Source organism: Lutjanus erythropterus, chromosome 4 (assembly GCF_056507025.1).
Source record: "Lutjanus erythropterus isolate fLutEry1 chromosome 4, fLutEry1.hap2, whole genome shotgun sequence".
Classification (NCBI taxonomy): domain Eukaryota; kingdom Metazoa; phylum Chordata; class Actinopteri; order Lutjaniformes; family Lutjanidae; genus Lutjanus; species Lutjanus erythropterus.
In genome coordinates this window covers 17,300,437-17,325,449 of record NC_139320.1, presented here as the reverse complement: position 1 = coordinate 17,325,449, position 25,013 = coordinate 17,300,437, and the positions used below count along the sequence as shown (strand labels likewise).

Here is a 25,013-nt window from a genome sequence, read left to right as displayed (position 1 = left end):
CTGCCTGAGTGTTTTGTCTGTCTTTATTCTTCCAGAGAGCAGTGGTTTACACTGCCACACCTTTTTATTCTTCCACTGTGGGATGGTATGGGAAGTGGATGTAGCCACAGTGATGCCACTCATCAGTTTGTGGACTGTCATTTTGAAGCCTCAAGTTTGGCATTTTGTGCATCACTATCTTGGTTTTGTTAGGGCCAGAAATTACCGTATTTGGGCAAGAGGGTGGAGCTAAAGAGGCTATCAGTTATCAGCTGGTGCTAGCTAGCTAGCTTGTTTAGCAGGGTGCATCCATAATTAACATGAACTGTAGCATTAATTGGGATGCTAATTTTAAGAAGTGAAAACAGGCTTAAATAAGTTGTGCTTATTGGAAATAACTCCCTGTCCCTGTCTTTTAGTACAACCAGATGGAGAACAAGGTATTCTTAAGTGACTGAAATGAATTAAAGAATGAAATGTTAGAAAGTCTATGTGAAACTGTCAAAGACAATGAAACACAACACCCCAAAACAAGTTCACAGCTATTTCAATAAACATACAGTCACCGATATGCATTGCTAGACCTCTAATTGACTGATTACTGTGGTAGCGACTTGTCAGTCACAAGGTAGTCATGCCCTACAAGCATATCATGCTTTATCATCAATTTTACTCTTAATGGGATATTAAAACATCATGCTGTATTGAAGAAGGCTTGAAATTAATAATTGAGACCATAAACTGAGAGTTAATTGAAGTAATAAATCAAGAGAGGAGGGTCATTTTCTCAAATTTTTTTGTACAACCTGTCTTCTTTTTGCAACCAATGGAGTCGCTCCCTGCCGGCCATTAGAAAGAATGCATGTTCAAGGCGCTTCAGCACTGGGTTCACTGGAGGTTACATCAGGTTATGCTAGATCTATGTTAGATTGCGTTACTTTTCTTTCTTATATAGATTCTGCATTTCATTAGTCGTTCAAAATGTCCTCTTTAGGTTCCCCTTGGCCTTTGCCCTGGGGAGAATCCCAGCCACCATCACAGTATTTTCCAGTATTGTAATAATTTTTATTCAAATTTTGAACACTAAACTCCTTTTTCATTCCTTACAGTTATGGTAGTTGCAAGTTATTATCCAAGTCTACCCTAAAAAAATACATGAAAAGTTCTTCAAATTATATTTACGAAATGTTTTTTACTAACTGCCATATGCGTGCCATAGAGAGTTAAGAGGTGAAGTGGGTGTACTGCGTCATAAGCCCTCTCTTTATTTTGAGAAGAGGCAGCATTACTTCTGCCTGTGCCTCGGGCTCAACCAGGCTAACCTCTTGGACACAAGTAAAACAGCAGGATTTACTGTTCTTAGAATAACACTTACAGAATTTCCAGTTACAATCTTCCAGTAACTTCCTCTCTCTGCAAGCAAACACAATTTAAAGGAGAAAAGAGGCATAGGTGTGCATGTGTATGTGCATGCATGTGTTTGTTTTCATATCTTGTGTCTGTATCCCCTCTGATTGGGTATGTGGGAATGTTAAAAACAGGAAAGGGTGATACTTCAATAATGCATGCGCGTTTATACCCAGAACAGCTATATTGCCGTGCGAGGTGAAATCCAAGCACTTCCTGCTCAGACTCTTATTATTCCTCAGCGACGTTCCAACTCTTCCTGCTTTAAAACACTCCTGTCAAGGTAAGAACGACCTCTGACTTCTCAGCAGTCAGCTGGTCAGGCAGTCAACTGAGTTATTGCTCTTCACTCTGTGCAGCGTAGTTTTTAAAGCAAGAAGTGCACATTCAGCACCTCTGGTTGAATGTGAATGGAGACCTGGGACATTTCAACTTTTATTGTGACAGGAAGTGCAATCTGGTGGTTTTAAGTGTAATCTAGAGGTGAAGAGTACCATAACTCGTAATCTTCAAGATGTACATCTCTCCTGTCACATTGCGCTGCGTGTTGGAGATTATATAGCATTAGAATAATCCTAAAAACATTAAAACACAGAGATTAAACCTGCTGTATTTACTCAAACATCCTGCTACACATCCTCCTCCTCCGTCCTGTGCCTGGTACTCCATTGTCTTTGCCTTTATCTGCAGCTTACCTCTTTTTGTATATCCTTTTATTTTCTCACAGGGACCCCTCCATTTTTACCATTTTTCCCTCGGTGGATTCAAACACAAGAGAGAGCCATGATGTAAATTATAGTGACAGTGAGGTAGCACTGAAAAATGTGTTTGCTACAAAACCTTGATAGATGGTGTTGTGGAATTTAATGTTGACTGTTGGGAAGTTGATTCATTACCCAGCATTTTCTTTCCTAAAAGTCTTCCTTCAGAGGAGTGGTATTTACTGTAAATCTTAGCGCAAGACTGCAATAAAATAGGACAAAAAAATGTATATTTACATTTTGTACTAAGCACACAAGTAAGTATGTGTTTGTGTGTGTAGATATAGGGAGAAGAGGGAAGGCCCAAAAGGTTTTCTGGGTGGAGCCGGGATGGATAACGGTCAGGCCAGGGTTTTGATTGTTTTTTTGGCTTGTTTTTTTGTTCTCATCTTGCTTTCTTTGCCTTCTCCTGTGGAAAACGGTTTCTTATTGCAGTGCCCTGTTTCACTTTTGTCTCTGTGAAGTTATATAAAATCTCTGTCATGTGAGTCAAAGATGATTGATTAACAGGTGTTAAAGTTACTACGCAAAGAGTCATTACAATCACCATGAAAAGGCTGCACAAACAGTTGATTTAGAATGTTTGATAGATAGATGTTTAATCTTTGTGTGTGTGTGTGTGTTTGGGTGGGTGTACACACTAGTGCTGCTAAATAAACAGAGCAGGGAAAACGGTACTACAAATATGAAGCCAGTTGAATTTGAATTAATTGTAGGAGAGAAAACATAGTGTAACCTGGAGCTTGTTTATCCTGTGTTCAGATGACTTTCAGGTTGTGTGAGCAGCAGGTGCCCAGCCTGACCTCCAGAAGCAATTATTCACCTCAGCTCAACAGGCTGAAGTCTCAGAATGAGAAGAAACTGTGAATATGTGTTGTGGGCCTCAAGGTCAAACCCTTGTTAATATATAATTCTGAGTATTCCAGGGTTAGGTTTATTATGAGATCTCTCCTGCATGAACCACAAATCTTCTTTTTGTTTTTGTTGTCCTGTTATTATTTTTTTCTTATGTAAGATATTTAATGCAGTGACTTTTTGTTTGTAATTTAGTATTTTAACATTGTTGTAGGCCTATGTCTGCTTTTATTTGAGACCATTATCTAAATTTCTTCTACCAGTGTTGACAACTGTTTTTTTGTTTGTTTGTTTTTTGTTTTTTTGTTTTGTTTTGGGGTTTGTTTGTTTGTTTGTTTTTGTGTGTGTGTGTGTGTGTGTGTGTGTGTGTGTGTAAAGTTTAGCATTTGGTGTAGATAAATTAACATAATGGTAATTTATGACTCATCCACAAAATGATTGCACCTGGTCCGTTTTACTGACGTTCAGTATTTTTTTAAGCTTAATGCAGCATCCTCTCGGCTGCTGTGTCAGGAGTGCGTGTTTATTGGTTAATTATTTTAACTGCAGATATCACACAGCCAATCAGGACAGAGGAGGTGACACCGTTTCTCCTGGTTCACCAGGTAAAGTCAGATCTCCTGAAAAATCTGAATAATTTACGGTGGACATGACGAAGGAGTTCATCGTTAAAGTTTTTCTGAAAGTAAATCAAGGTTCGTATAATATTTTCTCATCACATTAGGCTTTATTTATAACGTCTGTCAGCAAAATGGCGCATATCTTGTTCGGTTTACTTTTAGCTAACCTCATTTATTCTGTATATTAGCCCGAGATAAAATAACTACAATTTAACCAAAGTCACACAAACAGTATAGCACTTTTTTGTTTAGCTGTGAACAATAAAGCGCCGCCGAATTTCCCAGCAAAGTGTAAATTGGGAAAGAAGTATAATTTGTAATTTTAGTAATCAAAAAGCAGTATCAGGACTGCGTCTGCTGCTGGTGTAAAAGCTGTCTATTGGCGTAGGTTAATTTAGACTTTTATTGTGAAGTCACCTCTTTTTAGGGATCTTAATGGTTTTCGCTCTTAAGTGAGAGGGTTAGCTTTCACATCATGTTATAGCCTTGTTATATTTATTTTTTAATAAAAAACTTTTTTAAAAAATCAAAATGGTATTCAAGAAATTGTACAAAAGTTAAAAAGTCCAGTATCATGATAACAATATAATCAATCAAAAGGCCCACCCCACTTCTTCCTTTTTTGTTTCAACTTACAAAAAAAATAGATAAAAGGTAAAATATTCTATTCCTCCTTTTGCAGGAGATGCCCAACAACCCACTCAGTGACTCTGAACCCCAGTTTGAAAACTACTATTTTAAGGTATGGAGCTCAGAACAAAGCAGGACTGTGAACTTCTGAACCTGTCCACCCCGGCTTGGAGTCCTGACATCAAAAATGAGTCTTATGATAGTTTCCATGTCCAGCTGTTTGTGTTTGACAGGAGGAATTAGCCCACCGTTCAACCATACTGCGCTGTTCCTCACACACCTGGTCTCATTATTCCCTTCCATTTTTTCTTCTCTTCTTACCCCTTTTCAGCTGTGTGTGTGTGTGTGTGTGTATTTATGTGTGTTGCAATGAGGATTAACCTAGTACTTCAGCTGATGCTGATTGGAATGACGTTCAACACTCGCACACAGGCATGCTTTTAATAAGAAGGAGAGAGTGGACACTGTGTGTGTGTATGTGTGTGAGACAAAAAGAGGACACAGTAATTGTAATTTACTGTCAACATGACAGTGACTGTGTTTTCTGTCTGCCCTGGCTGCCCTCTTTTATATCTCTTACATGTCTCTCCTCACATACACACACACACACACACACACAGAGAGGCTAAGCAGACTGACTGGACTACTGTACTTGGCATGGTGCCTTTTGGCCCAGTAGGTTGCAGGTGGCTCTAAATGGGTTAGTTACACCAGGATGCAGACAGACTGGGACTCAAATAATCTCTCTCTCACACTCAAACACACACTTTATAATGTATACATCTCACCTTGCTTTTTTTTTTTTTTTACAGCTAATTTATATTTCTGTGTTCCTCTCTTGTTTCTCTTTCGCCCTCTTATAAATATGCATTAAGGAGTCTTGGATTAGGGGCAAGGATCCTTTTCTAAAGCTCAGCGTGTGTGTTTGTGTGAGTGGGTGCATGCATGCTTGAGTATGTGTGCTTGTGTCTTAAGCCAGGCAGAGCAAGAATACGGCCTGCTGTAAGCCCAGGCATGTGTGATTTGTGTGATTGGGTTTAGACAGCGCTGATCAGCGACATCTTGGACACTAGATGACCAGACGCTCTGTGGACGACGCACACTGCCCTGCTAAAAATATCGAGGTAAGACAACACTGCCTTCCCATAATTTCATTATCAACAGGTTCATCATTTAAACACTGCTTACTCAAATCAGTTCCCAGCTGTAAAAATACATTAGTAGGTAGGCATCTGTGTACGACGAATGTCGTGCATGTGTGTAAACCAGGCTCCAGAGACTGGACACGATTTTAGGTGAAAGGTGTTTTTGCTTTTTTGTTTTTGTGAGCTTTAATGTGAATTTAAGTTCTTTCTCTCATACGGGTCATTTATCCTCATTTGTATTTCTATAACCTCTATCTTGGCAGTCAAGACTAGACTGTTTATAATCTGTGAGATTTGGGAAACAAAACCGCAGGAAACTTCCTGATCTGGGGATTAGTTATTTAATTAGGGTTGTGTTATGTAGGGCTGGATGATATGGACCAAATCAAATATCAGATTATGTTTGACCAAATAAATCAAAATTCTAACATTTATCAATATTCCAACAATATTGTAGGGATGAGTTTTGGTGCTTTTACAAAACATTAACATAATTAATTAATTAATAAATTAATTATAGGAGTGTTTCATTTCCTGCTACTTGAATGTATGTACTGTATAGTACAAGAGAGAGAGGGTAACAAAATAAAAGCCTCCTGCTTAATTTAATTGCACAGTAACCTATTCTTTATCTCCTTATTTGTTCATTTAAAGCTGAAGTGAGAGTTGTGGGTTGGTAAAACTCTTCAGTTGTCTTGAGCTGCTTCACAGGTCAGCTCAGTTCACTAGACTGAATAAAATGTGGGCATAAAGCCATTCAGCTTCAAGAAATCCCAAAATAATTAGCAGAACACAGGCCATACCCCTCCACCACCCACAGGTAGTGCCTCTACCCCTTTTTAAAGACAACCCTTGGTATTGTATTTTACTGAATTTTACTGTCATAGATCTGTTGCAGAAAATGAATACTGACTTATGGGGAATATTTACAGTACATAACTTGTGCCCTAGTAATCATTTCTTAAATAATGAGGTGATGATGTTTGCAGTTAAAGGGGGCCTGGAAGATATCTGTCTACAAGAACATCCCACATGTCCTGTGCACAATGTCACTCACACCCCTAAGGGTCACAACACCACTCTTAAGTTTTATTAGTTAAGCCTTAAGTTAAGGCCATTAGCATGATGCCAAGTGCATTTCAACATCATCTGACACCAAAGGAGCAATAACATGTTTGTGCCTTGCCTTATGAATGACGTACTGTTTTCACTGCAATTAGTTGTTACTCCCTCAAGTCATTTCATGTCATACTGCCTGGCTTGCTTCTTAGGAACTGTGATGCTTATCTAATGTAAAATCAAGCATTAAATAGAGAGAGAAAAAAACGTTTGTTCTGCGATGAACCCTGATAGATTTTCCCCCAATCATATCAGTCCTATCAATCATCACCTATGATGCACCAGAAGTGTGTCTGCCACATCCACCTGTACCGTATTTTCTCATTCTTTTGCTGTGCTTGGGACACCAAATACCGACCCAATGCATTGGTGTTTGACATCCTGATTATGAAACTTAATGATCATCTATCTTTCTGGTACTGACAGCAGTATAATTATGTAAGGCTTTTTGTACATACTCCCCATGATTGTCCTGCTTAACCTGTTGTCACTACACTCAGATCAGCAAACGCCTATAATCTGTCCTTGGATGCTCTATTTGTCTTTATTTTTAGTGGCTGTGCGTCACTGTAGTGATGCTGGTGGATGCTGGTCCATCTTAGGGAGGGTTTATGTCAGTAATTAATGTATAAGTAAGACCACAAGGTGTGCTGGCACCCTGTTTTTTTGTGGGTAGCAGTACTGTAGTCTATCAGTCTGATCACATAGAGTCTCTTACAACCTTTTACTTCATGACAACTACAGTGACTTTCTGACCACAGGGCAGTAATCATCTTAACAGATACCCCATGACTACCAGTTATTTTAATGAAATATATGACCATAACAAGTGCAAATTACAACTTAAATTCTTTTATATGCATTGTTTCTCTTTCTTCTTCTTTTGGTATAGTGTAGTCCCATTAGTTTATGACATTTGTTCACGACATGCAAATAATTTTGGCAAAATTCACAAATGGGAAGTCTCCTCATTGTTCTGACTGGTCATGCTCTTCAATGTATGTGCATGTTTTCAACAGAGCTTTGAGTATCACTGCACATGACATGAAGCGAGTGTACTGATGTATGTATAATTCTTTTAGTTCTGTACACAAAAATTCAGAAATTCCATTTTGGCTGTTTTGAGCCACAGAAATGTGAAATGTATGTTTTAAACAGTAAAAAAAAACACTCTCTACACAGTTGATCCATCACAAATAAGCTGTTCAACAAGACGCCAGCATGCCAGTAACAATCAGTAAAAATCACACATATGAAGAGAATGAGATTCACCACCCAATGGGTTAACGGTTCATCAAAGCCAGTAGTGTGCAGGAAATGTTTCATCAAAAGCATGAATCCTTTACTTGAGTCATTAAAAAGGGTTGACAGTAATAAGTAGAGATGTTATGATACATTTTTCCTTCCTGATACTTATTCGAATACCTGAGCTTTGCATATTGGTAGATACCAAGTACCAGTATGTTAAAAAAATATATTTATTATTATGCACAGACGTCAGTATCAGAACAACCAAAGTAATTAAAGTATTATTAAAATGTGTAAATAGTTTAAACATTCCTGTATCTCTGCTGCATCATTTATGTCTGGCCTGTTGACTCTGTGAATCTGACTTTGTCATTAATCAAAATCAGAATTTCTCAGTATGAAGACAAGCCTTAATTGTGCTTTTTTTCCCTGATGTTTCCTGCTTAATGCCAGTCCACTTGGTTCCTAGATGCTTGTAACTTTATTGGATGATTTGGATTGAAATTTCATATCTAAGCTCAAGCACAGAGGGGGTTGAAAATGATGGCATAAAGCCGAGACAAACAACAAAACCAACAAAAACTACAACAAAAACTAACAATGATGGCACACCGCAAAAACTCCTACATTACGCAGCAGCTATAAAACAAGTCCAAGTTGAAAATACATGTAGAAAGTCCTCAACTTGCAGGACCCCACATGTTTGAGTCCCTCTGTTGGCTGTGATAACAGCATGGCATGTCTGTTGTGTATTTAAGGGTTGTCATCGGTGCGTGACTGTTCCAACAGACAGATTTTGCATGATCATGGTAGAAGTGAAAGTGCCACAATTTAACAATACCCACATTAACATTTCATGTCATCTTGTGCAACCACTGTGCAGCAAGTGGAAGTACATGTCTCCTTCAGGGCAGGTTACTCTGCATGTCTTGACAGTGTACCACTTAGAATATGTTTTGATGTCTACTTATCAGGCAGCCCCTCAGTCTGGAACATGTAAAAGCCAAAAGTGTTTTTCTTTTCTCCTGGGAGAAGTTTCCTCTTTAAGTACTACAAGTTCCTCTGTCTAGTTTAGTATTGTTTGTGCAAATGTGGCAGCAGTGCAAAGACTTTCAGACTAACAATCTAATGCACTGAACGGTTTTCCCTTCCCATGTCTGTCTGCACTGTTTATATTTTTTAATTAGCCAGGGCTCCAGTTGGCATGATGCCAGGTGGAAATGGGAAATTAGGGCCAATTTCATTCATCATTCATTATTACACTCATCACATTAATATACTAGTATACTATACAACTACTATCCCATATTTGCAGTAGCACATTTTTTAATTGGCTGGATTTAAAAAGTAAAAGAATGCCTGTTCTGATTGTAAAAGTACCGAATAGTGGATCTGATAATTGGCCAGGTGGATAATCTGCGCCTATATCTGTGCATATACTGTATGTGCGTATGTGCGTTTTGCCAAATTATTGATTTTGAGTGAAACCACTAAAAATGTTGATGAAACTATTTTAATTTTTTTTCATCTATCTGTACAGAGAGGAGCTTCTGTTGATGTTTAATATGTCTTTACCAACATGTAAATACTATAATGTGTACTTTCAACAATTTATTCAAATTCATGGCTAAAGACTAAATTTAGTGTGGTAAGATAAATCATATATATGGTTTGATCAGTTTATAAAAAAAAGAAAAAGTTTTGAAATATCAAATGTTATTGGGCAGCAATCATAAATACTGTAAAATATTTCTTTACCAGCTAGATGTTTGCTGACAACCACCCTGTTAACACCTTGCATTAAAATATGATTTACTCATGAAGAGATAATTTCTAATCCACGCTTCCTGCCTTTTTTTTTTTTTTTAACCAGATCATTATGTTTTGTTTTGTTTTTTTAAGCAGCTTGAAATGAAATTAACAAACTTAATAATCTGCTACAGCAACACAAACAAGTCTTAAGATCAGAGAAAAATGTTTCTTTCTCTCCTTTGCTGATTTTACATGACAATTATCAAATTCAGCAAGACAGAAAGACAGAGACAGTAGAACGACAAACAACCACAGAGACAGTAGATAAAAAGAACAGTAAATCAGTCAGATCTGTGTCAGGGTAAATGCCAATAAGTAACAATAAATTGCAGTACATAAATGCAAAATACATTGTCTCCATTACATAGCGTGTCCACTAGAGAGCACTTGTAAGTCCAGATTCTCACATTTAAATTTAATATATCAGCCTCAAAAAACATCCACCGTTGAGACGGACAGATAGATAGATTTAAGAAAATTTTTGGTCTCTTTGGTTATTTTTCATTTGCCAGTGTTAAGACCTCAATCAGGTGTTTCACATACAGATTAAAATGTAGCAGAAAAGACAAGTTGGCTAATAGAGTTAAAGTATACAACTGTCACAAGTCCAGAACTATTCAGGAAACCCCCCCGAGAGTTGCCAAAGCAAACCCTGATAAGCATATTATTTTTACTCAACCATTCCTGGCGTCCGTACCCGACACTGTAGGGTGTTGGTCTCTGTTTAAAAACAGCTAGGTTACAAAAGCTGGCATGGCGCCCGAAGCTTTCTGAGTTGCTTTAGAGTAAAAAGATACACAGAGCAGGCGCCCTCTGGGATCTCTTGGGGATTTCAGAGGCAAATGCTCCTGAGCTGATATACAGTTCAGTATTGGAAGACTTTAACATTCCACCATGAAATATGGTTTAATCACTCATTCAACATTTAATACATGGCAGTAAAGATTGCTCTAAATCAAGCATGTGATTTTAAATATAGTTTATGCAACAAGTGTTTGTATATGCATGTTTGTGCTTGTGTCTGTCTGGACCACCGTGTCTCCTTGTGCACATGAAATATGAACCCGAAGTCAAAATACAACGCAGACAGATGACTGTTTTTACAAAGGTTTTTTTTGTACTTCTCGTATATTTCTTTAAAACTGAGTATTGATTTTGACAAACCTCCCACAGTGCAACGCAGAAATTTGTATCAGTTTGATCTTATACAGCATATAAAACACTTCCGTTTTTGAAATTTATGTAAGCAGGCAGAAATACTTGAGCAATAACCTGAGGGAGTGTGGTTACAGTGGAAAGATTGGCTTCATGCAGTCGAACCTGGGTGCTGCCCAGCACGACCACAGCCTTGCACTGAGTGCAGTGAGCAAGATGATTCAGGGACTCAGACACTTGACCTTGCAGTAACACCAGCAGGTTTTTTTTTCTAATGTAGCATGTAGAGTATGTCAAAGGGACACTCTTATTTAGTTATCCATAGTCAGCCTACAGTCGATGGCACATCAACAAGAAAGTGTACTTAAAAAAGATCCATCTAAAACAAATCAGTATCATTGTAAGTGTAACCTATATTTAGAATGTTTTCATTTCCTTACCTTGTCAGTCAGCCTTTTCTGACAGGAAATTGCATATAAGCCAAATATCACTCACTCCAAAGCCACCCGGCTCTTGGCAAAAAAGTCACTAATTTTACCTCACAGAACACAAGAATTTCTGGTCTGCTTTTTTTTTTTTTGGTTATTGTGTGACTTCATTGTTTTCAAGGGTGAGTTCATCAAAATCACACAATAACACAAACAAACGGCAGAAAGTAGATCAGCAGTAGACCAGCTACTCTCACAGATACTGTGGTTTCTCGTCAAAGAAGGCTGTCTGACGGAAAGATAGTAGTAGTGACAATTTTTATTCTTATAAGATATACAAGAATAAGAATATCTTTATTGCTGAACTTTCTGCACTGGTACCCCTGCTGCTTCTGCAGTCTGGGGGTGTGCCGACCACCATCTACCGTAGATAAAACACTGATTATGGATAAACACATCATTCAACCCCACTTCAAAAATCTGAACAATCCTTTTAAGTAGCAAGAAACTAGCTTTTATTCCCAAAACTTTTAACACATTTTCAACACACAGTAAACAGCTTACAAATTTATTAAAGAATGTATTTGCCAGTGACAGTCAGTGTTTCCCCTTTAAACATTATTGGATAAAATACCTTAAATTTGAATATCTTAATTGAATGCATGTGATGCTGGTTAGGGCTGGTATACCAGGGTATTAAGAAATCTCAAAGGTATTGTTTTCAATACCATCATTGTGATTAAAGTTATCTGAAACATAGAAGTTGCAGCTGTTTCTTTTTATTAATGGGAAATAAAAATATAAAATGAAATAAATTTATTACCGTAGGGAGCTTATCCAACAGAAGAATTATTTGGAGGAAGAAAATAAATAATTGGTCAATCCTATTGCCTCAGTCTCCTAACTAATAATTAAATATGACTAGATATGGAATTAATAATATATTGCCACATATAACTTTGTTTTGAGGTTACACCTTCCAACTATATAAGCAGTCTGTTAGCCACATGATAAACCTGTAAATCATTTGTGTTCAGCCAAATGCTGTTAAAACATGCAAGTTAACTCACCACCAGCCAAAAACAATGGTAATCATTTGAGTGGCTGGTTAAATTTGAATATTCTCTAGCCATTTGACCAGTGAACAAAAAAGTGAATTTTGCACCCTGCCTACAATATCAATATTGAAGTAAGCAAGTAAGTAATCTCCATAGCAGGTGTGTATGATGATATGAGGAAAGAACGTGAAATGAAGAAGAGGAAAAAATGGAAGGTGGGACCAAATATTAACAGATGAGAGTGATATGAAACCTCAATGAGATAAGGAGAAAAATGGAAAAAGAGGGAGTATGAGAACTCCAGCAGCGCTGGCAGGCAGCATTTGAATTGATGTGTGCGTGTGTGTGTGTGTGTGTGTGTGTGTGTGTGCGTGTGTGCGTGTGTGCATGCGTGTCTGTGTGCGTGTCTGTGTGCGTGTGTGTGTGTGTGTGTGTGAGAAAGTACCGCCATTGGTGCTGTGGGCCAATAGTATGTCAGTGCTTGTGTCCTAGAAGTGTACAATGTTGTACTTCTGCTTGCAATTTTTATGCAACATTACATTTGACAACATTGTCTAGGAAGTCGGAAAGAACCTGTGCAGGTCTTGGCTGCTTCAACAGTAGTGTTAGAGTTTTTCACTTAAATGTGGCTGAGATGGTCAGTTTTCTTCTTCTTCTTCTTCTTCTTCTTCTTCTTCTTTTTTTTTTTTTTAATTTCTCCATTATCTTTTCTGGCTATAGTAACAACCAGCATCTCATTATTATGTACAGTCATCCCTTACCGATATTATTCATGCTGTCACTGTCAGCAGGCAACAGTAGACATGGAGTCTAGAAGGGAACCCCAGACCCGTGAAAGATCTTGTGAGAGTTATCAATTTAACTAAAACCACGAGAAAATCTCACAAGAATTTACCAGATCTTGGGTTCCCTTTAAGGCACAATCGGCAGACAATGACTGACAGCCTCTAGGATGTGCCACTGCTGCAATGGTGGCACCGCTAGATTGCGGAACACATAAATGTATAGATACATCTATACCTGTGGACTCTGATCACCTCTGTGGGGCAAAAACTGATAAACGGACTATTTGAGGGATAAGACTGGGGTATGGTTAGAATTAGGCTTGTGGTTATGATGGGTAGGGTGAGGGTAAAGGGCTAGGGAATGCATGATGTCAGTGACAGGTCCCCATGAATATACCAACACAAGTCTATGTGTGTGTGAGTGTGTGTCTGTGTGTGTGCAAGACAGACAGTAGCAAGAAGCACCATGGCAAAGAGCCCCACATTGTAACTTAGCTACTCAACGATAGGACTTACCCTGTCTGCACTGTGTGTGTGTGTGTGTGCATGTGTGTGTGCACGTGTGTGTGTGCACGTGCGTGTGCAGCAGCAGCAGCAGCTCAGTATTGCTGTTTGTGTTGTTTTTGCATGTATCAAGCCAAGCTTCAAAGTGTGCATGTCTGTGCTCGCATAATGTTTCTCCATTACCTTCTGTCTGAGCGCACGCATCCATGCATCCATCTCTGCGCGGCTGTGCGTCTCTTAACGCAGCATGTGTGTAAGTGTGTGTGGTTGGTGAGAGAGGGACAACAAGGGAGGGAGAGAGAGAGGGGGAGAAATGAGAGAGGTTTGAGAGCTCAATGGGCAAACACAGTGTCCTGATGTGCTGGTGCATGCTGCTTCTCTGGCAAGTTTTTGCAATACCACGGGATTCTTTGAAGTTTGGGGTAGAAGTTGCGGCTGCTGCTTCTGCAGTTTGTGTATCTCTTAGCTGCCACAGGTTCTCCTTGTCCTCATGTACCATCGCTTAAGGTAATGTATGGGATGTGAATTAGGATAAAATATTATTAGTGTCTTTGCTTTGCAGTTCATTTTAGTGTATTTACTTCAGAGGTGTCAGTGCAGCGACTAAGGATTTGTGTAAAGTTTAAGCAGAGTTCACCAAGATAACATTTTTAATTTGGCTCATGATTTCCTCGCATTGTTTTCTGTCAGTTTATCTTTGCTAAGATCTGCATGATATCATCTTACACTGATTCTTATTAAAGTCTTCTTAGTGGAAGTATCGCCAAAAGATAAAAATAATTTTCGATGTCTAATCATGACTTGTGACTTTAAAGTTTATAACAGTTCTTTTCTTTTTTTTGAATGACTGCACAGTGTTCAAACTTAATTTGAGTAATGTATGGTGCTTGTTCCATGTTTATTTTTTCCGATGGTGATTAAATGTGTCTGCACATGCAGATCAGTTTTAGTATTTCATCAAGCCATTTGCCATTGTTTGTCTTTCTCTTCTTCTTCTATTGTGAGGCTGTGTGACAGCTGATAGATTGTGTGCTTTATGGATGACTGTGTACTTTAAAAGATATCATTTTTCATTGACATAATTTTTGTATTAAAGTGAATTAATTTTTCACTTTATCTTCAGGTTTGAGTCGACCTTTTAACTGCAAATATTCAGATTTCCGCCAACTTAAACAGTTCTTGTCAGACCAGAAGGAGCGGACTGTAGGATTCATGAAGTCATTGTTGTGATGAAGAACTTATGATTGCTTTCATCAGGAAGTAAAAGTGCAGTTTGTATGAAAAAACCCCCCACAATGTTTGTGTTGAATGGAAGGTTAGCCAGTGTTTCTTTTCCTCCTCAGAGTCCAGGTACATGACAGGATGCGTGGTAGTCAGATGTTAGTGTGGAGCAAATGTCGTGCCATGTAAAACTGCTGGACACTCGTTCCTAATTAAGATAATGGCATTCCATGTAAATTGAGTCTTCTTACTATCTGGCATTCATTACTAATCGAGCTAACACTGTAAACAATGTAATCCACATTTAAAAGTCTTGTTGTGTTTTGGGTGGTATGTTGAGTGTGTGTGAATTTTCTTGGGAGAATTGATTGGCTCAAATTTGTTAAAGATATACTAGCATTCCTCCCTACCAAATTTAAAATGAATTAAAGTGCTTTACGAAGCAGCTGCAGAGGAGTGTGTACTTAGTATGACTAGTATTACGTTTATAGTAGAGCTACACGATATGCTAAAAATATATATATATATATATTTATATATATATATATATATATATATATATATATATATATATATATATATATATATATAGATGTATATTAAATCACAATTTTTATTTTCACTAAAAACAAGAAAATCATGATGATGTGACATTTGTCAGGGTCTGAATCAAACAAACACTTTTTCTTACATCTGTAGAATAAGATTTGTGGGCCAGTGTGTCTCTGCAGCTTTCAGGTACTTTACTATAATGCTGCTTTGTCACAAAAACTGCAGCTTCTGCAGTTTGCATATTGCACTTGACAATATTGCAATTTCAGTACTGTAATGACAGACGAAACAACATATTCGTGGCTCTTTATACAGACTATCACTTGATCCACTGCACTGTGAATGTACAATTTTATAGAACCCCTGTGTTTAATTTATAGTTACAATATCAATTCAGTATTTCAGTAATAAATAAGGGAGTTAAATCAGCTGCATTTGTCTGCCACCATTTACAGGTGCTGTATGGGAAATTCTGTCATCTAAAATACCTGAAATATTAAGTGCTGTCTATTTGTATTCCTGAATATAGTCAAACATGCATCTTTTTAAGCCATGAGGAATCAGTTAATATAGTTTTTTTGTTTCTAATCTGTCATCTGTCATTTGCTTAGCGCTTGTCACAGAGGACAAACTTATTCAGAAAATAACTTTTACAATATACATAATAATTGAAAATTTTATATTGTTTTTTGTAACAACCAAAAACAGAGAACTTATTTAGAAGCACATGTCAACATGTCTACATGAGAAACAGCATGAAATTAGTGGAAAAGTTAAGTAAATCAGCATGGTCCAGCAATGTAATATATTTCATAACCGTGTTTCATTATCATAGATCAGGGGCTTGTGGCATGTGGAAAGACAGAAAGACGTATATATTCTATATCATGAGTTCACTGAAAAGTAATTTGGTGCTGAATAACCCTGCGACATTGCCTCTGTGTGTTGCAGTTTGCCCCACCGCTGAGTGTCTCAGAGGACAAGGAGTTTGTGGAGGAGATCCAAGATTCATGTAACTTTTCTCCTGGCCACATCCTGTTCAAACACATCTCTCTACTCATATACCCTCCTCTGTCTGTCCTCTCTGGCTGCCTGCTCTTATTCCGTCTTGCTCAACAGACACATTTCCGTCCTCTCCCACATACACACACCTCCCCTCATTCTGGCCCCTTTCTCTTCTTTCAGCTCTGCTATCCTGCTCCCCGTCTCCTTTACCTGTCCAAGAAGGACGATTCCGTTTTTTTGCCAGATCTGCCTTGCACCGCCGTCACTGCACGATTCCCCCGCTCCCCTAACCCTTCTGCCCCCCTCATGGGCACTACATCAGACTGCAGTGCCACATTCCCTTCATCGTCACTGAGAACCTCTCTCCACCCCTAACCGCCTCACCAACACCAACATCAGCACGACCCAATGGAGACAAAAGATATGATGATGACGAGCATGCTAACAATGGACAAAGGGGAGAATGAGGGAGAGAGGGACAAAGCGAGAGAGGAGGTGAGGGGAGAAGAGGAGGGAACGCAGCAGGAAAATGGTAGATTGATGCTGGCCGATGGTCTGGCAGAGAAAGGACCCAAGAGCCTGACCTCTGGCTCTGGACAGCAGGTGTCCAATGGCTTCACCACATCCACCCCTCAAAGCCCCAGGGAGGGACCGGGGACTGCAGCTAGCCCCGGAGGTACAGCCTCCGGACCCGGAGGAGGCACTGGGTCCTCACTGCCGCTGGGAGGCCTCAGGACTCTGGTGGTCCAGCAGACGAGCTTGGAGAGGCCCAGAGAAACCTGGAGCAAGAAAATGGACTTCTTGCTGTCTGTGATCGGCTATGCTGTGGACCTGGGAAACGTCTGGCGCTTCCCTTACATCTGCTACCAAAATGGAGGAGGTGAGGAGCCAAAAGATGTTTGAGAAGGGGTTAGGGAAATAAGAAGAGGGGTGAGTTGAAGCTCAGCATACAGGAGATCCCACGCTAAAGTAAACAGGATTTCAAACATTCAAAAAGTTTTGAAGTTTAAATTGTACTGTAAATCAGGATTATTTAATTACTTTCTTACAAGGGCCAGGTTTGAAAAAAGTGGCAAGGGGCTGGGTTTACATTTCCCATGTCTGACCTGTTAAGTTAGAAATTTAAATGTGTAAAACAATGTACCTTCTTATTTTTTTCTCCCCTTAGATTTTACAATTGGAAAAGTACAGAAGTGGCAAAAGTACACACATTGTTTACTCAAGTAGAAGTACAGATATGTGTAAAAAAAAAAAATAAAAAAAAAAAGACTGGTGAAAGTAGAAAAACTTATTCAGCTTACTTGCACGTAAAACTGAAACAGCACAGGCTCTGAAATGTACTCAAAGTACAAAAGTAAAAAGAAGCCCTCTGAGAAACATTTCTACCATCTGTCTCTGCACAAAACTAACTGAACCACACCTTTTGTGTGGTTGATTGTCCCTTTCATCTGTTTCATCTTGCTGTATCTGTCATGGCATGATTCACACTGATGCACACTCCAAGGAATTAACTTTTCTATATGTTATTGTCCTGTCCATTTGGATTTTAATCAGCCTCTTTTGAAAACGTAAGGAATAGAAAGTACAGGCATTTGTGTTAAAATGTTGTCAGAAAAATAAATATATGTAATATATAAAAATATATAGAAATAAATAGTAATAGTAATTTACCTTAAAACTCTATCTGTGCATGAATAAAGTATTTGTACTTAGTTATTTCCCACCTCTGGAAAAGAAACAGGAAAAAACAATACACCTTTTTAATCCTAGATTAGAAGTAGCTTGTTGTTTACATAAACACAGTGTTGCATTTGACCATTTTTATTCAGTTTGACTCCTAAATTTGCTCTGCTTAAACAGCCTGAGTGAAAAACTTTTAAAAAATATGTCTCTGTGCTTTACAACAGATATAACCAACGAACAGGATAATCAGACTACTAAGAAAATTATGATCTTTCTAATAAAAAATGTAAAGGCATAAACTTGGAATATTAGCAGGTTATTTAAATAAAATTGCAATGATATACTTTTTTCATATTTATGAATGATCAAAGGTCATTAAAGGGCTTGAATTTGGCCCATGGGGCACCAATTGCACAGGCCTGCTGTAAAATCTACAGTAGTCAAGACACAAGATCTAACATAGAAAATTTATTTATTTATCATTATACAGCAGGATTATAGAGCGATATTTAGATGTGGTTCCCTCTTTGCTACTCATAAAAAAACAGTATTCATAATATATGCAGTAGATTATTTGAAGAGATAAAAATAAGTAAAAGTAAAGAATACCAGTACACACAGAAATAATATTTCACAATATATGTAGCAGCTGAAGTAAGTCTGTTTACTGGCCTGTAACTTTTTCCACCACTACAGATGGAGGTAGATGGAGACGATCTTGGGTACATCATCATTTCTGCAAAACAAACAGCTAAATAAAAAAGGGCGTGGACCTATAAGGAGTGCTGCAGTTAACATAATTGTTTATGAATAGCATTTGATTTAGCTCATTTCTTGCACAATCTAAGGTACAAAACGTTACGCTTGTGTTTCCAAGAGTGAAAAGTGGTCCGCCTGTACTCTCTGTTACTACACAATCCTCACCTAGCAGCAAACAGGGTCTCCCTTTCTACTTTTATTGAATTTGCAATAATAAAATTTTTGCAATTTCCTGTGTTCTGTGTGTGTCTCACGGAGCGAGGGAGAGATGGCGACTGGGAGACACTTGATAGAGGCAACAGTATTAATTGTGGGTTTTTATGAGAAGGCCTTCAGACTCTCTCTCCTTGCTTAATAACCTGTCTCCCAGGCAGCTGCTCAATCAACCCTTATCTTTGCTCTCATGTCACAAAGACGTGAGACGCACGGCGACCTGACTGCATACACACATGCGCACGTGCACATAAAATAAGTTGAAAATCAGATAGAAAGAAAGAAAGAATGAAAGAGAGAGAGAGATCTGTTATCAAACTCTACATGCTAGGTTGGAGAGTCCAAAGTTCTGCCTCCTATATTGCTGCCTCTCTGTTCCTAAGTGTTTGGTCTTCTAATTCCGCATTTATACTTTCCTTACTTAGCAATAACTGCGCCAACATCGCATTAGTTTTAATTTGTCATAGTAGTATTCAAACCAAATGACCCCCGTCATCACTGTGTGTTTCCACATATTAAATGCAGAGTGATATGGAACTGGGAAAGCATGCTCTGTTGTTTTTGAATGGACTGGGGTTATGTAAATGATGAGGTACTTAAAATATTTAATGATTTTTACAGAGTGCTTTTTAATGCTCTTGGCTCTTTGGGAGTTATTGAGAGGACTACTGAGATTACAGATGGAGTGTGAATGAGTAGCATTTCTCATGAGTGTAATTGACTTTTTACTGTTCATCCATAACTCTTTTTTTTTCTTAAAATTATTCCCCACTCATTTTTCCAACTGTTTTCATCATTCAAACATCAAACCCCTACGTATTTTCCCTTAATATCGCCACATCTAATCTCCCTCTCTCATCCCCAAATTTCCTTCAACCTTGTTCCCAGGTGCCTTTTTGCTGCCCTACCTGTTGATGGCGGTGTTCGGTGGGGTCCCTCTCTTCTACATGGAGCTGGCTCTCGGCCAGTTCCACCGCAGCGGCTGCATCTCCATCTGGAAACACATCTGCCCCATCTTCAAAGGTAACAGGAGGAGTCGAGAGAAAACAGAGCAGATGGAGAAATGAATTAATAGCAATAGCTCAGATGAAAAGGTAAGAAGAGAACATGAGAAAGCAGCGTTTACGGACAGGGAAATTGGCAGTAAGACAAACAAAAAAGACGAAGAAGGACAGTTTGACAATTCATTTAACCTCCTTGTTCCCCTCGGTACAGTTTCCCTTGAAGAGCATCTCCAGCTCCTTGTACATCTGGTGAGATGTACTGACTCTCTGTTATGGAAATTGTCACATTTCCATGCCAAATGCCAGATGCTCAGAAATGTGATAGTATGTAAATTGTTGTTGTTTGGAAATGTCACCCACTTACCCAACAGCAACTTGAATTAGCTTGAAAACACCACTGATGCCTCTTGAAGATCTGAGAAATGACTGATGGGTGTCATATAGGAGGTTCCTACGCAGTATGGAATAGTATGGAATTTGATTTTAGTAATTTCAAGGTCTGGATAAGTATGGAAAAAAGAGTATGGAAAAATACTTGTTTCCAGACTATTGCCCGTATCCTGTATTCTTAAACATAAAAGTCAGAGTTTCTAAAAGTAAATTGATCATGCATTCTTAGAAATAAAGGTGCTGACTAGATCCATAAAGCGTTCTTCAGCTTGTGCACTTTTTGGTTCTTGCTAGAACCTTTCATAAGTTCCACCTAGAACCCAACATAAAGGGTTTTACCTAGAACCATCTGTGAAAAGTTTCACCCAGAAGAGAGATGAGAGGTTCTACAGAGAACTCCTCTGTGGTGTAATCGTTTTACCCAGAACCCTCTCTTGGGGTTCCAGAACTGTTCGATATCTGCATCATAAGGGGTCACAGTCTTCTGGCATAGCACACATAGTTTGGATGTAACCCACGTGTTGACAGTTGGATTTGAAAACCGCTTGTTTACATAATGAACATCCAGATTTTTATGCTCAGATGTCAAATATGATCTACAAAAATCTACAGGGAAATTTGAGTCTGGAAAAGTCTGGTATTTTGAAATGGAAAATGTGTTGGATCTGTTCACGTACTCGACACATGTTTTTAATAAGATGGGAAGTTGATCAAGATAGTTCAAGTTTTTAATTTTTCTTTAATTTTATTTTTGTGCTAATGATAATTTTCTTCATTCATCCAGGGATCGGCTTTGCCATCTGCATCATAGCCCTCTACATAGCCTTCTACTACAACACCATCATGGCCTGGGCCCTGTACTACCTACTGTCATCATTTCGAACCACCCTGCCCTGGACGACCTGCTCCAACAGCTGGAACACCCCTAACTGTAACCGTTACATGTCAACCGACCACAACGTCTCCTGGTCCAACTCGTCCACCTCCCCCGCCGAGGAGTTCTATACGTAAGTGCATGTAAGTCGGATGTAGAGGCGTAGGGGGAGAGCTAAGCAGGAGTGAGACGTCAAGTGAAGTGAAGGAGGGAGGACGACTTCCAGAGAGAGATTACAGGGTTGGTTCTGGTGTTTTAAGAGGCCTGACAGATTTACTACCAGCTCTCTCTCCAAAACCCACTTCATCACTGGCTCTGAAGACAGAGCAGGAAGAAGTTATTAGATATTTCATAATGAGAATCACTGATCTCATCTGAGATGGTTAGAAGTGCAGGAGTGATACAGGAGTAACGCACTGTGGGAGGAACAAAATTTGGCATATCCTCATAGATAATATTTATTGTGACAGTCAACTATGGACTCACATAAGAGTTTTTAACTGGTTATGAAAACATGTCATTTTAATACTGATGCCTCTGTGTGACCTACATAAGCAAACAAGATTGTTAAAGAGAAAGTCGGCTATTTCTACATAGTTGCTCTTAAAGCCTGCGACTGGAACGGATCCCTGATGAAATGAAATGAAACCATTTGCAGCATGCAGACAGGAAGAACCAATGTTTACATTTTCCCATCTAAACTTACATTTTCCAATTAAAAATAAGAAGATTCTTATTTAAATTATTTTATTTTTAGGGTTATATTTTGTGGTTATGGCGATAAAACACTACTGCTTTTGTCCACGGGGTCCTCCAAAATCAACACAACATAATAGTTCCTTCTCGAAGCTTTAAATCAGGAAAGACAACAGATTAGTGAGAGTGTAGAGGTTCTATTTGATAGACTTTGGCGTTCATTCCAGCAGTTACATAGAGTTATGGGGATAGAGTGCTATAAAAAGCAGTCAAGAGGGAGCCTTGGGAGCCATACACAAGGCCCTGAGACTGGTGGTGATGGAGTGGTGGAGGGGCGAAGCTGGGGTGCTACATGGACTCAGATGACAGCGAATATTCATCAACTAAAATGATCGTTGGATGATAGAGAAGCCTGCCAACAAATAACAGTGAAATCATTGGATGATAATTGTGAGGTGGTGCCTGTGTGTGATGGTGAAATATAATAATTGTCTAGCTGCTTGAACTTGTGCTAAAAGCTTCATTCAATGTATTACAAAGCTGCATATGTATAGAATATATCATCATTAGTGTGGAGATAGTCAGGGGTCACATAAGTCACATAATATATGTTTGTATTTATGTTTATTAAATATTAAAAAGTTAAAAAAAATCTTTCCTTTCCATCTTTCTACCTTTATTTTAACTCAGAAATACATTGAGGTAGAAATCCCATTTACAATGCAGTCAAGTAAAAAATCAAAGCAAAATAGTAAAACCATTATGAATAAATAAAAACAATTTGTACCTAATGATTCAACTGAAACAAGAACAACTGGAAGTAAAATATGTTAAAGTTAAAAATTTCAATCTCACTAAGGATAAAAAATGAGGTGAGTTTTAACTTTGTTGTAAAACAGTCATCTGAAAGTTGCCAAGTTTAACTTTTATTTTTGCTTCTGTTGACCAGTGAACAATTTCTGTTTGAATAGATGTCGCAACAAAAAAGTCGTCTCTCACTTCGCTCTAAATTAGTGCGCCAAATTATGAGCTCCCCATTTAGTAAAGGGAGCAGGAGGAAGACGAGAGAGGTAAAAGATAAGGAGGAAGAGAGAGGAAGCATCGATCGCTTTTTAGATTATTGGAAGATAAAAAGACAAATGAGAATGTGGTGAGAAAAGTCTGAGGCAGAATTTGAATTTTTCATTACAGACCTCCATTCCAAAAACACACCACTGCTGAAATATAAACTGATCATTTATATTTTTCTAAGTCCTAACCAATCTTTGGCATGATGACTTCACAGTAATCAACTCGACTCAGCCAAGTTGAATTTTTGTTTTTGCTGTAACATAAAACCGGAGCTGCGTCAGAAGAATGTCTTTCTTATTCTTGACTGCTGTGGGACTCTACAGTCTACTGGCTCAGTCTTATCAGCTGCTCACTAGACTGTGTCCGTGTCCACTGAGAGAGATTCAGGGTTTATCCGTAGTTGACTTTTCCTAATACAGGTTTAAAAGTAACAAATTCCGCGTCTCAGTCTGGCGCCAGAATTTCCTGTTTTCAACATAAATCACGTCTCTGTTTTATCGTTCAAGCTCTGTGTGCTTAACCTGTGACCAGATTTTAACCTCGCTGTTCATTTCATCCTCCTTCTTTTTTGCCCTGTAGTGCAGTTTTTACTTTGTCTTGTGTAAACGTCTTATATAAATATGTTATAAAGTCAGTCAAGGCCCTATTTTATTGTTTTTATCTAGTCTCTCCGTCGTTTCCCGAAGACGAACTGTCATTGCTGCTCATTTAATCTGCGAGTGTCATGTACAGTATGTGTGTATATTTGTCAGAGAATTAAGCTCAATCATTCTCATACTGGACAAAGAGTTTATACCCCTGTATTTTCTCTTCTGTCCTGCTATTTATTACTCTTGCTTATCCACCACATACGCCTTTGTTTTTTTCACTTTTTTGTATTTGGTGCTGTACCTCTGTATGTAACTCTTCCTCCTTTTTCTATCTTTTACCTCTGCTTTTCAAATTTCCAAACAACCCATCTGTCCACCCTCAATTTCTCTTATCCTGTCTGTCACTTTTTGTTATTCTCCACATTTTCTCCTTCCTTTGACCTCTGCTTTTCTTCCTTCCCCTACTCTCCTCCACTTTTCCTGGATATCCACAACTCCCCCTTCCCTTTTATATCATCTCCGTAAATGTAATTTCACCCTTTTCCCTGTAATCACTGTCTGCCCCTCGCCTCCCCTCTTTGCACCCCGTTTGACCTCCCATCTCTACCCCAACATGCCTTCTGCCTCACGTCCTCCCTCCAGTCGCCAGGTGTTGCAGGTCCACCTCTCCCCGGGTCTGCACCAGCTGGGCTCTGTCAGCTGGCAGCTGGCCCTCTGCCTGCTGTTCATCTTCACCATCGTCTACTTCAGCATCTGGAAAGGAGTCAAGACGTCTGGAAAGGTAACTGAAGGGGCGCCTGCATGGCTGATGGTGGTGTCAGTTAGAGTGGATGGATGGATGGACAGATTGATGAAGCCAGAGAAGCAGAGACAAGAACACTTGCTCTCCTGTTCTCTCTTCACCCTCAGTATCATTCATCATCAAAAGCTTAAACTTAAAACGGTTTGTGGTTCAAACCTCAACAACCAAACCAAAAAAGACCCAGGCCTTTGTAAAAGTTGCATAGCAAGATTTGTCTCCAAAGGGATATGTGCAAAATCTGACAGTTTCCTCAGGTGACATAACTTGAATCAGTGAGGACTACAAGTCTGAAGATGAAAAAAATCTAGATGTATGAAGTTAAAAAGAAATGACTCATCATCTCTGCTTGAGGCTCAAGGCTACAAGTTTAAAAGTTTTGACAAGGAAGAATAATGAGTGGAATAAAAATGATGATATCCCTTGTTATGCTGCATTGATTGAGATCCGACCTTTTAACTGTTCACTGTCAAGTATGACCATGTTGTAGGGGTGCAGTGCAAGGACCTGGGGTTGGTTATTGTTTGGGTTTTAATGATTTCACTTCTGCTTATCAATATCAGTTCTTACCAATTTACTATTTAATTCTGAGTGCCCTGCATTCTTCACAGCAGAGTTGTTTCTTTAATATTTTGGTGTTAACTGAGGGT

At 38.7% G+C, this 25,013-nt stretch overlaps 1 protein-coding gene across 3 annotated transcripts in view; it reads left to right on the top strand.

Annotated features, from left to right (window-relative positions):
- The first annotated feature begins 4,906 nt into the window (after nucleotides 1–4,906).
- The window catches only part of slc6a4a (solute carrier family 6 member 4a), a 28,421-nt gene continuing 8,314 nt past the window's right edge, over nucleotides 4,907–25,013 (top strand). Inside the window, exons 1-6 of one of the 3 annotated variants that reach the window (XM_084717128.1) lie at nucleotides 4,907–5,376; nucleotides 16,231–16,291; nucleotides 16,465–17,164; nucleotides 19,828–19,962; nucleotides 21,118–21,340; nucleotides 24,207–24,345. In XM_084717128.1, coding sequence (XP_084573254.1) covers nucleotides 16,693–17,164; nucleotides 19,828–19,962; nucleotides 21,118–21,340; nucleotides 24,207–24,345 — 969 coding nt within the window. In that variant the 5' untranslated portion in view covers nucleotides 4,907–5,376; nucleotides 16,231–16,291; nucleotides 16,465–16,692. Of the gene's footprint in view, nucleotides 5,377–13,815; nucleotides 14,014–16,230; nucleotides 17,165–19,827; nucleotides 19,963–21,117; nucleotides 21,341–24,206; nucleotides 24,346–25,013 lie in introns of those variants that run through there. The other 2 variants (XM_084717127.1, XM_084717126.1) reach the window with 2 other exon arrangements.